The 14,506-nt window shown below is 34.7% G+C and overlaps 1 protein-coding gene across 41 annotated transcripts in view; it reads right to left on the bottom strand.

Annotated features, from left to right (window-relative positions):
- Positions 1-5,990: 5,990 nt before the first annotated feature.
- CELF2 (CUGBP Elav-like family member 2) overlaps positions 5,991-14,506 on the bottom strand; it is a 448,556-nt gene continuing 440,040 nt past the window's right edge. For 40 of the 41 annotated variants that reach the window (XM_083183415.1, XM_083183444.1, XM_083183419.1 and 37 more), the window contains one exon: positions 5,991-11,309. In XM_083183415.1, coding sequence (XP_083039541.1) covers positions 11,182-11,309 — 128 coding nt within the window. In that variant the 3' untranslated portion in view covers positions 5,991-11,181. The remainder of the gene's footprint in view (positions 11,310-14,506) is intronic. The other variant, XM_083183416.1, reaches the window with a different exon arrangement.

The raw sequence follows: 14,506 nt of genomic DNA, 5'->3' as shown, positions 1-14,506 counted from the left end.
TACACCCTGGCCCCATGGGAAAAAATAAAATGCATCCCCCCCACCCCCAACAGGAAAAAAATGTTGTCCCTTTACAAGAATAGAACAGATGCATTATATATTATACCAGTTGCTGGCATTAGCTACATAATACCAGTTAAGATGCCCATCACATTACACTGCCAAGGGAGCAAATCTATTATACTGGCTGTGTATGCCTTCACATTAAACCAGTAGTGGTGGCACTTGCAATATACTTTAGCAGCAAATATGACCATTATTTTACATCAACATGGTTCCTAATAAACATTAGTCATAGAAGGATAATTAGAATTTTATATCTTATAGATTTGGATCACAATATACCAACAGAGATGAGCAAACCATTACAATATTGGTAGAGAGGCCAATAACATGAGTAAATTCAATTGTGGAAAAGCAGGCACAGAGGGAGAATTGAGAAGTTTGTAAAAGCTCCTGTAATCGTTAATGGGACAGGGTGGATTTTGGGGGCCTATTAAAGTCCTTTTGGGATGTGCCGGGCAATAGTGGGAACCCAGGATGCTTAGTGGGACACCTAGGCCTGGCTGGGCATGCTGCAGTTATCATTGAGCATCAGAGAGATCGCAGCTAATATCCTACATTTTGGGCCCAAGATCCATGTTAAGTGATAAATACCTTAAAACTATTGAATAGCTATTGTTCACTTTAGGAGAGAACTACAGGTGCAATAAACAGTTAAATCCCCCATAGTCATATTTCAATCACTTATGCTGTGTACACACGGTGAGATTTGACATTAGATTTTGACTATATAGTCAAAATCGCACAAAGATCGCAAACAGATCGCACAGGTTTTTTACCTTGCAAACCCGATGCGCGCTCCCGGGACAGCACAAATCGAAACCCAGATAGACAGGGCATCAATGACTATATAGTGCAAATCTAATGCAGATTGTATGAATTGTATGTAAATAGTACAGAGATAGCAAACATTGCATAGCACTTGAATCTTAACTTGAATAGCAATAGTGTGTGTACACATAAGTTTGCAAAATGAAAATATAAATATTCTCCTCCATGAAAAAAGGGGCATTGATGTGAAAATCTTGCTTTGCAGCAAATTTCACTGTCTTGCATCCTAATTGTATTGTGAGGAAAGTCAATAAAAAAAACAACCAGGGGAGTTGGTTGTAAAGCTGGCCATACACCTATAGATTTATTGTCCAATCTGATCCAGCATTTGTAGGCTATACACAAAAGCAGACAGTATTTACCCTGCATGCATAATAATTAATGATTTTGAACCACTTCCTTTGAAATATGGTCTGTCCAGGTGCAAAGTTACGTGTGTTTTTTATGCTTCCAAAACAGCCCTCATCTTATAAAGTAATGTCACACAAGAAACTTGTATTTTAATACTACAATGGGATGACCGTATCAGTATTTCATATATTGGTTTATTTCTAAATGTGGTTAACCAATTAAGGCATGGCACTTTTATACATTTCCATGTAGGTAGCTTCCATTACAAAATAATTTCTACAAGACATTCATATTGGTGGAGCATTTCTAAAGGAGTTAAACCGTGTTATAGTGGAGCATGGTCAAATGTGAATGATGGCATTAATGAACGAACAATGCACAAAATATAGTGCTGTCTACAGAATTCGTACAGTGTAATATACTACATTCTCTTTACTTGGGTGTTGATTTAGAAAATTCATGTTTAAAACCTGGTTCGCCATTCTAATGAACTGGCACCTATTTTACATGACTTTTGCAACAGCTTCCCTAGTGTTCAACATGGACTTGTTTATGTAGTGTATGATCACTTACTCTAATGTGTATACTGCCAGTTCTTTCTCCTATAATGGTAATTCATGCTACATTACCAGGTAATGTCCTATAGGAATGTTGGCTTGACTCTTTTTGTTGAGTATGCTGTATATCATGGATGGCCGAAATGTCCTCAAGATCTACCAACAGTTCACATTTTATAGGCAACCTGTGTCTATGGTAGGAATGAATGCAGCATGTTTGAAAATGTGACAGTTATTAATGACACAGCTGTGCACCAGCTAGGTGATCTGGAAAACATGGAACCGTTGGTAGATCTTGGGTACCGGTTTGGCCACCCCTGCTCTATATCATTCCATTTACCATGCCCAGTCCATTGAGAATAGGATATTTTCAAAGATGTACCAATGACAGTAGGAGTAGATGTCTTTGCTATGTCAATGAACTTGTTACCTGTATGTTGTTCATATCGTCTCATGGACAAATTATGTTCCGTCTTTACAAATCCTCTCAATGGACATTGCTCTTGAAATATTTGATAATATTTTACCTATCAATTATCCTACTTTGAAACATAACAGACAAGCAGTTGATTTTTAATTATAGAGATCTCATTTGAAGATGCCATTCATCCAAGTAGGGACCCTGAACAAGTTGTCTACCCACAGCGGAGGAACAGATGTGAATTACAATTATTGATACTGTATGTCCTATGGTCACATTACATAATTTCTTGCATGTTAATACCATTGGACATGCCAAGTGTTATTATTTACTGTACAGAGACTTACTAGTTTCATATGTGGACAAGGGAAACATACTGTGTGTGTGTGTGTACAGTTATTGAATGGGGTAGCTATACACATTTTCTATTCTAATACTTCTTTCTATTACTGCTTTGATTGTAACACTGTAACTCAAAGACAACTGTTTTATATATGGTTTATTTTATTATCCATTTCCTTCAGACACATCCAAGGTTAGGTTCTTAAAAACCAGAGCATAGTTTGAGCGAGGATGCTATATTTCATTTTTTCTTGATACCAAGAAAACAAATCCTGTCAATTTCTATATTATAAGCATGAATGAAAAGAAAATACAGTAATAGCAGCGAACTACAACAGGGATGAAGAACAAAATAAATTAGCAGATTAACAGTACAGTCGATTCCTGATAAGTGAATAACCCTACAGTGCACATCTTTATTGTATTCACTTATCAGGAATGATGAATAGAAAAGTGTTGTGATCTGACCACAATGAAAGAAACTTGCATAATCGTATTTTGTATTCAGTAATAGTATATTTATATATTTATTAAGTGTATATTGCTGAACAGTTAGAGCTACATTTAGAGTATTTGAATATATTACATTGTGAGAGGAGTTTCTTTATACCAAAAGTCAGAAATAACTGTACTGAAAGTTGCTTTTCATCAAACTATTTGATCAAATAGAAAGGTTGCTAAATATCTAGATTATTATTATTATTATTATTATTATTATAGTATCTGCCTAATTTAGGTGCCGGCATGATAAAGATGTTACTGTATGTTAATAACTAATACAATATCTGGATCTGGCAACCTTGTAACAAAAACTTGTACTAAAGTCATACCGATTATTATATTTGTACTGATTATTATATTTGGGGAAAAAGGAATGATCAGTTTAGTATGTGCATGTTAAGCAGAACGTTATGGGCCCTTTGCAATCCCTTTTTCACCCTACCACTGTCACAGTGGTCTAAATGGTGGCTGTCCTCTCCGGACACTGCACATAGAATTCTTCTGGCAATGAGATATAACAATATGTCAGTATTTATGTATCGACAGTATTTATTTGCATTAAATGGCTTAATTGAAAGTATTAGAAAGTATGTTTATATGTTGCATTAAATATATACTTTTATGCCACAGTATTTATATTTGATCTGCTTACATGAACTCCTCTGTGGATTGTAAACATACATCTTACTGTACATAATGCAGCTATTTGATGGCAAATGTGCATTAGCTTCTTTATCTGTGATAACATTGTATCTTATCTACACAATAAGAGTAGCGTTGACCCATGTACTCAAGCTTACCATTTACTACACGACGAGCATGCAAAAAACCAATTGACTGGTTTGAAAGATTATGGCTCAGTATGGTGTTGAATGCTGTTTGTTCACAGCCTGAAAACCTCTGAAAAACAGTCTGAATTATCTTGTGTGGCCTTTTAATCTATCTGACCCACCCAACTGTTGTACAGCCAACTATGAATGGAGATTGTGCAGTCATAGAGGTTCTCCAGCTATTTGACAATCAGACAGTTATTGCAGTTATACTTACTGGCTATTTTATCCAGACAGCACACTGCAATTAATATCTTAAAAGACAGCTCTCTCAATAAGTGCTATCCTTTATGATACAAAGACTTTTGGATTTATGACCCAGGAGTCCTTCTGTGCTTGCACCTAATGACACGTGTCACTGGGAGTTTCCAATTGAATCCACAATCTCATAAAGAATGGGAAAAGATGTCTATAGTCTTCTGTGGAGCAAGAACATCTACTTATGGCATTGGCCCCAAGTCTAAGTAACAGAAGCATTCTGGAGCTTGGAACATATTGGAAATGCAGCCAAACCATGGAAAACGTTAGTTTTCTGAATTTTGCCATCCTTTTCATATTAGTTTATCCCACCATATGGTGGAGCGGGATTCAGTTGCCGGTGAATGGTGTTTAAACCCTGGCAACAGCACACTGCCTTGCACCCTTTGTCTGGCTGATTTGCGTAGAAATGCTTGCTAACCTATGAACACTTTTGTATGCGATTCGGCTACCATAAAGTACGGTTTGTGATATTAAGATTTTACCAGGTGTACAGCAACTAAATTTCCTCCTATATCTGCTAATGATACATATTACAGTATGTTTTCAAATGATAAAGTTTGCTCTGGACTAATTGAGAAAATCTCATTGTTATTATGACACTTGTAGTCTTGATGAAGTAAATGATGGATGCTAATTGCTAGCGTACATCACAGGCCTTCAATGGACCCTACAAACATTTGTATTCATTCAACATTTTCAAACTTGCCTTTAACACTGTGCAGGTAATTAATAAACACTATACACAGAGAACCATTTCTCAGTCAGGTAGGGGATTCAAACTATGGTGTTAAAACAACTTTATTAAACATAAACAGAATTCAGCTCTCTTTTCATTAACTGGAAGAATATATTTGGGTTCAGATGTTTCCTATAAACACAGCATTGTGAAATCAGCACAGAATTATTGTACAATGTCAAGCTGTGTTTTCTCTTTCCAGAACTGTAATCTTGTACAATATAACAATGAAGTAATTTTACAGCAAACGTTGGTTGTTTTTATTTTATATTCAGCTGTTTTCTCTATGGTCAAGGCTGGGCTGCTGTTAGAATTGGGGCTAAATAATACCTTATAGCTAAAAGGCACTGAGCTATTCATATTGATAGTGAGATTCAACATACAAAAAGCATTGTCATAAAAGGACAATGCTTTATGCAAATGAATCCACATTCATACATTATGATGCAGATCTCTAGCAGTGTTGAGGCCCGTAATACAGAACTCCGCAATAGTGCTTCATTTGGGTACATAATGTACAAGGAGTTGAAAAAAATATGCTTCTTTCATTGCTAAAAGTTACAGTACATACAGTAATTGCAACCTCACATATCCTTTCGTGGATATACTGTGGTGTTACATGTTACAGATTTACAGTCAGTTGTTTCCAGCTATCGTATTATTTAATGTCATAATCATTAGCAAAAAAATATATATTTCTTTTTATATATATATATATATATATATATATATATATATATATATAGTTTAAAAATGGTATTGCCATCTTTGAAAATATTTCTTTTTTGTTAATTTATGTAAATTGTACCTTAGCTTATTATATATTCTGTGTTGTATAGGAAGATTTGACTTTAGCTATAAATAATGTTACAGGTAGCATAAATCTTATTGCAATACATAAATATGAGGAACAAAATAGTATTAGGACCATTGCTCACTTTTATTTGTTTGCATTGGGCCTTCACTTAATGGAATCGACTGTAACTTTATACGCAACATAAACAAACTAAAAAAAGAAAAGACGTTAAACAGTGGAGTGTATAGATGTTTTACCACATGATGGACACCAACAAACACAACACACAAAGAGACGAGTATTAGGAAAATGGTTTAATATTGGAGACAGAAGCAAAAAACTGCATCACACAATAACATACGTTACAAAAATAAGTTTGACTGTTTTAACTACACAGTAATGTTCACAATGAAGACAGAAGAGTCGGAAAAAACTTTGATCTAAACGGCACAAAAAAGAAAACCCCTATTTTTTGTTTTAATTATTACTAATACATTTATCCACTTAAAGTGACTGTGTATGTCTAGCGCTAAGTACCTTAGTTGTGTAACTGCACAATACATAATGAAAAGTGAAACTTACCGCTTTTGTTTTAGACATAACTCTTAACGTTAGGTATAAGCAAATGAAAAAAAGCAAGCCAAAGTTTTTAATTGTTGAAAGCAAAACCCCCATTCTTTATACCAGTCAGAAATCAAACTCAAAATCGTTCATGATCGGGCCTTCAAGAGTAAGCCACAACTTTTCCTTTTGTTTTTTTTAATCTCCAGTATAAAATGTTGCACTGGTACAAAATGCATAAGTACAATCAGTTAGTAGAAATAGGAAAGCCTGTTTTTTTTGTTTTTTGTTTTTGGCTAAAATTCCATCACACAACAGAACCAAAATGCATCAATAAAACATAAACAATACTTAAATGATCTTACATTTTCCACTAAAATTGCAGTAACTTTGGCTTTTCTCAGACGATACTTAAAAACTATTTGTAATTCGAAACAGAATGAGTTCTTACTTAATCTACAAACGACAATTCTCACAGCACAAAAAAAGAAACACAAATACATTTCTTTTGTATGAAGTAGCTCTAAAATGTTATGAAACTACAAGTTTTTTTCTTAATTGTATTTAGCACTTGAGATAATAAAAACAGAACAGTTAATATGACTTCAGAGTTACACAAGCCAAAAAACTAGAATCTTGTGGTGAAAGAAAAGTTGAACATAATAGTCCTTTAAGCAATGTCTCTTCAGTGCGAACCTAGTGATCAACTGCATCAGTGCTGGACACTATCTTCTATATATACAGTAGGACAATCCTTTTATCCCAGTGATTGACTGATTGCTTCATCACTTTGTTTAAATTGTTTTATATAAACTGTTTTTTATTTTGCTTAATGAAAGAACAAGTACCCTGATTGTTCTACTGTAAAAGGAGATGAAGAAATGGATATTAAGCATTACTAAAAGTTTTTTAAAACATCTTAACCCCACCCATTTTGAATAAAAGCTTTATAAGAAATACATTGTAATGACATAAGAAATTGGTATCAGACAAGTAACAGTATTGTTTTCTATTCTGAAATTCATCCAAATCTGCATAAATCTACATAAGAAAAATATGTGTTTTATATTATATATCTCTATACATATATTCCTAGAACTGCATAAAGATATAATTTAGTCATATTCTTTGTTAATTTTTCATACAAAAATAGCCCTCAAATAATTCTGGTAGGACCCAGGAGTAGAGACGTAAATACTTGTAAGGACCAGTATATAAATTAGTTTACCAAATTTACTGTACATAGGGGTTTACACTAGTATTCTTATGTGTTTTCTGAGGCTTAGAAATGAGGCACTGCTTTATTAATTGAATATTATGTTAATTGAGAAGAAAAGTAAGTGTCCACATTAAAGTCAACCTTACATTTGTGCCATTAGTAATTAATGCCAGCTATGTTTTTTTTTTATTAAAAAAACGAGAACACGTGAAACACACTGTTAATATAACGCTGCTGACATACTGTATGGAGGATGGAGACAAGTGAGTAATAACATGTATGGCACTTTTTCAATGCAGTATAGTGTATAATTGTGTGTTTCTGAAACAGGCATCCATTTCATTGTAAATTGTATACTGTGATACCAGGAAAATGGATGCCTTGGAAGTTCTACATAGACTGTATGGGCATGCGTTAAAAATCATGTGCATTTATTTATATACCCTGATTCTCTAGGACAGTGTGCTTAAAAGGAATAGCAGTTCAACGCTTCCTCACCATGAAGACATCCACAGACCATGAAGAAAATACAGTTATGAGGTTTGCTTTCACAGATTTGATGTGCAGAGTGGCTAAAAAAGTGGAACATGGGCACTTACTGTATACAATGTTTTACCAAAAACATCAAAGAGATATAACAAACAATAACAATTTCAGGCAACAAGACCACAGGATAGCAAGTTAACAAACTTTGTAACCTCTCTTTTTTTTAAATAGAAGGGATTTATACAAAACACATAATAAAATACCCATGTTATCAAATTACTTCGTACACGAAATACACTGAAGCTTTAGGCAGGAAGTACCTTTGGAATTTGGCACTGTTATTTTCACTGATTTTTTTTCTTTAGAAGAAAAAAAACAGGTCACATTTTGCTGAACACAAACACATCTAAGTTTCCCCACAATAGAAAATAAGAACACCGATGCTTTACAAGCCAACACAAAACTTATTTTTCTGGAATAGTTTTTGTTTCACATGAAATCATAGCAAACAGACTTTTTATTTCAGAAAATTATTTTAGTTCAAGTAAACCAATATATATTTGTTTTAAACTTATTAAACATAGAACACTGAAGACTCTTAAGACTTAGTGAAGCCACAACTAAAATCACAGAAGCACCAACGTGACACATTATACATTTACCTTCTTTTCTGTACATTTAAACAGTATAAAATATAGGTAATTTCATGTGCATTAAACCATGGATTGTCTAACTGTGAGTCAGTTCAGCAAAAGGTGACAGAACTAGGTAGCATTTGCCCCAAAACAGGGTAAATATTTTCTTATACTAATCTACAAAAAAGTGGTTCTATATATATAATTTAATGAGAAAGTGAGCCACCTAAAATGGCCTTATCAAAAAACTTTACACTGCCTGAAAAATGTAAAAACTATTACAGAGCTCTAGAGACTTAAAATCAGACAGTTTTTCTCAAACTGTTGTGGAAGTTGTCTGCTTCATTGAGAAACCAACATTCTGTATACCTGGACACATATTGCTTTAGGAAACAGTGACCAGACAGAATGCTAATCCCTGTGTAATACTTTCAAGTCTGTTTATGAAACAAAACATAAAGAAAGAAAAGAAAAAAAAGAGAAAACTTTTTTTGCCACAGGATTTTTGTCCTCCATTTTCTCTATAATTTATCTTATAGTAAATATCAGTCTTGCGTGAATGCTGCAACGCTTTTCACATTGACTTTTTCCCAGAATTCATAGCTAGATGAGATCACATGCAAATTTCAGAAGTCAAACTAAGTCAGTTGTAGGATCAAATATGATGTGAGGTCAGAAAGACATCAGAAACAATGACGGGACGATGAAACTTTTTTTTTTTTTAGACGCCACAGGGACATGCTAGGCAAACGGTGAACTAACAGGCATGAAGATGTTCTAGGGAAAAAAAACAAGGAAGAGTATAAAGTTACACAGAATCTATGCAGCAGAAACAAAATCACTTTTTAATCCCATCAATGTTGGTTTGGAACAGTACTGCAATAAAAGGAAATGCAGCTGTACTTTGCAGCACTGAAGAGATTAACCAGTGTAGGAATAAAATGCAATGCACATTTTTGTAGTTATTAGAATCTCTATGCATTCCATAATTCACATTCATCTATAAATATATAGGATATAGTTTACAAAAAGCACAATGAACAGCCCAAAATAAACCATCTAGTTAGAGTTACTGCAGATGGATTGCTTTGGGGAGCAAAGGAAGGGTTACAGAAGGGGAAAGCGGCCATTTTGAACATATGCCACACAACAGATATGTCACGAGACAAATCTTTCACTACGCAATGGAAACAAAAATAACCAAACAAAACATACAAACAAAAGAGTGGTTTGTGCACAATGGGTGTTTGACCTAAAAATAAAAACTTATTTTTTTTATTATTAATATTTTGTTACTCTAGAGTCTATTTCAAAAGGTATCTATCTAGCATTGAGAACTTCTCTTTAGATATCCAATAAGTTAACAATAAATAACTCCCATTATTTCTGAGGCAGTAAAAATTTTTGTACAAAAATAGAAATGTTTTTTACAAATAAAATTTACAGGCCTGTGGCTTCCTTTATTATTAAATTTATCTCTCAAGAAACATCAAGTATATTCACTCACTTTAGTTATTTTTAAACCCTGTAGCTTTAGAAACAGTTCTCCAAGACTTTTTTTTGACACACATCTTTTCCAAACATATTGATAGTATAATAAATAACATCATACATAAATAAATAATGAAATAATTTAAATAATTAATTAAATAAACTAACTCAACTTATCATAACAACATAGAGACCAGCAATTTCTGGTCCATAATATAGTTTACTCAATTCTAACCTTCTAAAACAATTTGACGAAGTGGAAGGACTTTCTTTTTGCCTGTGTGTGAAAGTGTTTCTTAATTAAGCAAACAAATATATAAAAAAATGGAAAAAAATATATATATGCGTAGATTGGCAATATTGTCATATTAGGCCACTACACTAGCCTCCTAACTGCTGGTGTCACTATTATACTGTACAACTAGGTCTTTGAAACCTTTACTTGTGTTAAGAATAGAGATGTGTTCTCATACACCAGGCTTCAATACATCCTACAGTGCAAGACGCCTTAAACCGACTGGTGTAAAGTAGAAACCTTTGCTTTACATTTTTGTATCTTATTCATATAGTGGATACATCAGGACTCCACACATTCTATACTAGAGACACTGGGATGTGGCATTAAACATATACAAAGCCACCAATGAAGGACATCGAAAATGTGTGTTATCATAGCACTTACAGGATGGTGTGTGCCAAGTAGGGTCTGTCTGGCATGACTGTGGCCACGATGTATGAGAACACATCTGTATTTCTTATTTTTTTGGCACCAGTAATTGCAGAGTGTAATTGTACATTGTTTTGCTGCCATTGTAAATCTGAAGATGTCATACATAAAAAAAATATATAGGCAAATGAAAAGTGGAACAGAACATTATCACACAACTTGCTTGATTCTGGGTAAGAAAATATAGCCAGAGAAAGTGGCAAGACCAGGGGGCCAGGGTAGAAGGGAATGGAAGCTTTAATGTAAAAATAATTGTCTCTCTCGGTGTGTGTTGGCAATGTTTTCCTCCTCAGCCCCCAGTGGAGAATAGGCTGGCTCATGGGACTTACCCTAAAAAAGCTAAAATAAGAGCAGAAAGCTTCTGGGGTTAAAATCAGTACGGTTTGCTGTCATTTTTGGAGCGTTTCAGCTGGACTTTCAAGCGTTTCATGCCGATCTGAAAGCCGTTCATCGCCTGAATAGCAGCTTGTGCAGATACAGGATTGTCATAGCTAACAAAGCCTGCAAAGGACAACATACAAACATTAATGTGTTACTCAAAGATAAAATGAATTGGTTGACACTCCATAATATAACAATTCAACTTACACATCAATAGGAATAAAATTACTGTATAGATCTGTCCATATACATTTAGCCTCCTTGCGTGTTAAACAGCCCTTGGCGTGACCTGGTAACGCTGAGCATAATTTTTCATCCCTTAAAATGTGTTTTATCCACATGGCTACATATATAAGATGCACAAGCAGACCTTGCTGATTAAAATTATATGTGGCATGCCTCTATTTTATGTTTGACTGCAGTTGTATCTGCATATGAAATGCTATGTTACAGTATTTTCCCTTAAAACACTGTGCCATAGCATTTTGTATGCAGACACAGCCACAGTCACACACAGAACATTCTGCATATCATTTTAATCAGCAAAGTCGGTTTATGGGTCTTACGTGCATAGCGATGTAAATAAGATATGTATACAAAAAAAGCTACCAGACATTTACAGAATTGAACCATGCATATAGCCAGGCATGGCAATATGAGGTTAAATGTATGTGGGCATATCTGTATTAACCAAAACTAATCAGAAGAACTTGTCAGTGACAAACAGTAATGTGATCTCCCCCAAGATCAGCTTTCATGTGATTATTTTTGAATAGCGAAACAACAATTGATATTTGATATTATAGGTTAGGAAAATATGTCCTTTTCTCAGGTACAAAACTACTGGCTATTCAGCATAAAAGAGTAATTGAAGCTGAATTTCATATAATATAACATCTGTCTCAATGCTGCTTTTGGGAACACATCCTGCCATGACAAACTGTAGGGGCATGATATGAATACTAAATGTCTTTAGGAAAATGTTTTGGTTTAGAAATCTAGAATATAAAAAAAAGAACAAGTTGAAGGTACTGTAAATAGTAATTCACCCTACAGAAAATATGCGTACAAGTATGAATGCAGTGTGATGGTGTGCTTAATAGTAGGTTGAAGAGAAGCAAGGTGCTACCCAACAGTGCTAAGTTATTGGGCTGCAGAGATGCAAAAAGCAAAGATTAATTGTGGAGCTATCTTTGCTTTGATAAATGTAGTATTCGAAAACATAACTTGTATCTAAGAGTGAGCAGGTGTCAACATTCCACCAGTTTCCTATTATTTTAACAAATCTAAATATTGAGATACAGTATGAATGTTTAATTTTTTTCTAGTTTTAGAAATGTTCCTAGATTCTACTAGACCTGAATGAAGAGTTTAGTTTGCCTACAGAGCCATTGTTTTGGCCTTTGCCCCATAATCCCATTATCTTTTCCCACAACACGTTTGTCAGTCTGTGTGGTAATCCCTTCACATTTGAGGACATGGCCAAGTACATCAGAAAACCTTTGTACTGTTGTAGGATGTCATTGCTGGCCTATAAGAATCCGGAAGTCTGAAAATGACAGATAGCAGGCAGTGTGTAGGCAGACAATGCCCCTCTATGCTTGATAAGGTCCTGTACACAGCATAAGGTCTGAAGCTTTAGTAAAGCATATGGATTCACAGCTAAGATTAGATTAATTTAATAAATATACCAACTACATTTCATCTACAAAAGCATGGGTGGGGTAGATTATTGGTGTTCTTTGTTCGGTCCTCAGGGTAACGGAGGATCTTGTCTCACGCTTCCTTAAGTGGACAGTTTGACCGGATTCCACCAACAGTTGAACAGTGTGAGCCTGAGTTCAGTTTTGTGGCTGGGACTTATGGCTGAATGGGTGTAACTAGATGGCAACTGGGTGATTAAATGTAGTGTTCCGAGATCTATTCAGAGTTGAGTATACACACCAAGTATAAGGCTGACAGCAATGACTACTATTACTACAACAAGCAGATAGATAGGGGTGGTATGGTAAAATCTGAATGCAGGAAGAGATCTGCATTTATTTTTGAGGCTGCAATTTCAGTTGAGTCAGGCATTTGTAATTTGGTTGTTAACTTAATAAATAAATTAATAAATAAATAGGGGCAAGGGGCTTTGTTGCGCTTGTCTCGGCACTCAAAGGTCTATGTAATCAGCAGTAAACAACCAGGAGGCAGAGATTTAAATGATCATATATATATATATATATATATATATATATATATGTTTATATATATATATATATATATATATATACAGTATACACACACACACATATGTAGCCACGCTCAGCAATAAATATGTGGCATATTTGCGTGAATGAGTTGTGGACGTGCACACATGCCCCTCATTAAACCTGTGAAGTGATCGCTGTGTGCAACTTTTTGCGGCCTGGCGTGCCATGAAGCATGCCGTGATGTGTATGTCCATCATGCCGGGATGCATGTTGCCATCAAATCAAACATTTTCTTTAAATAACATGGTATTTATATTGGGAAATGTCAGACACATGCAAAATTTGAATAAAACCACTAATCCCTTAAGGGTGGTTAAATAACATTAATTTAAGCTGCCTATTTACATGGACTTAAACAAAAAAATGACAAGTGCAAAGTCATGGCTTTCCTCAGTTCATCAGAAGACAAAAGAGTTTTGTCGCAATGAAGTATGTGGACAAGTCAACAGCAAAAAAGATAGGGACAAAACTACTGTATCCTGTATGTGACATGTCTGCCTCTAGCACAAAGCAGGACCATTAGGTATTCTTACACTGACATGTAGATAGGATAGTACTGGCATTTCCATACACCAAAAGTAATTAGTTTCACTTACTCACTACATTTACTTGTCAGCCTGTATTCATTTTCTATTGTGAACTATTGTGACTGTACATCGTTCATTTTAAACAGTATAAATTTGAAAAAAGAGAAAGTGCAGTAGTGTATTGTCCTAATATTCCAGTGGCAGAAAATGTGCCCAAATGTGTCACATGTGAGAATACCATCAAGTGAGACTGATGTGTTTTAGGAAACTTATGAGTCTATTTCATAAAAAGCTGGGTACACATTAGTCGATGTGTGTACCCAGCCGATCATACGGGAGACAGGACCATGTTCCCAGTGGTGTCTGAAAAATGGCAACTAGAAGCTGGTTGGTTGGTGCTTTCTCTCTCCACTTTGTCTCTTGACATGGCTTTAAACTGATACCTTAGGGGCATATGTACTAAACCTGGAACAAATATATTGGGTTCAGTTTACTAAGGCTTCAAAATATAAATAGAGGTGAAGTTGCCCATAGC

This window comes from Crinia signifera, chromosome 4 (assembly GCF_055691185.1).
Source record: "Crinia signifera chromosome 4, ASM5569118v1, whole genome shotgun sequence".
Taxonomy (NCBI): Eukaryota; Metazoa; Chordata; class Amphibia; order Anura; family Myobatrachidae; genus Crinia; species Crinia signifera.
Note: the sequence above shows the minus strand (reverse complement) of the source record. Positions and strands in the feature narration are given on the sequence as shown.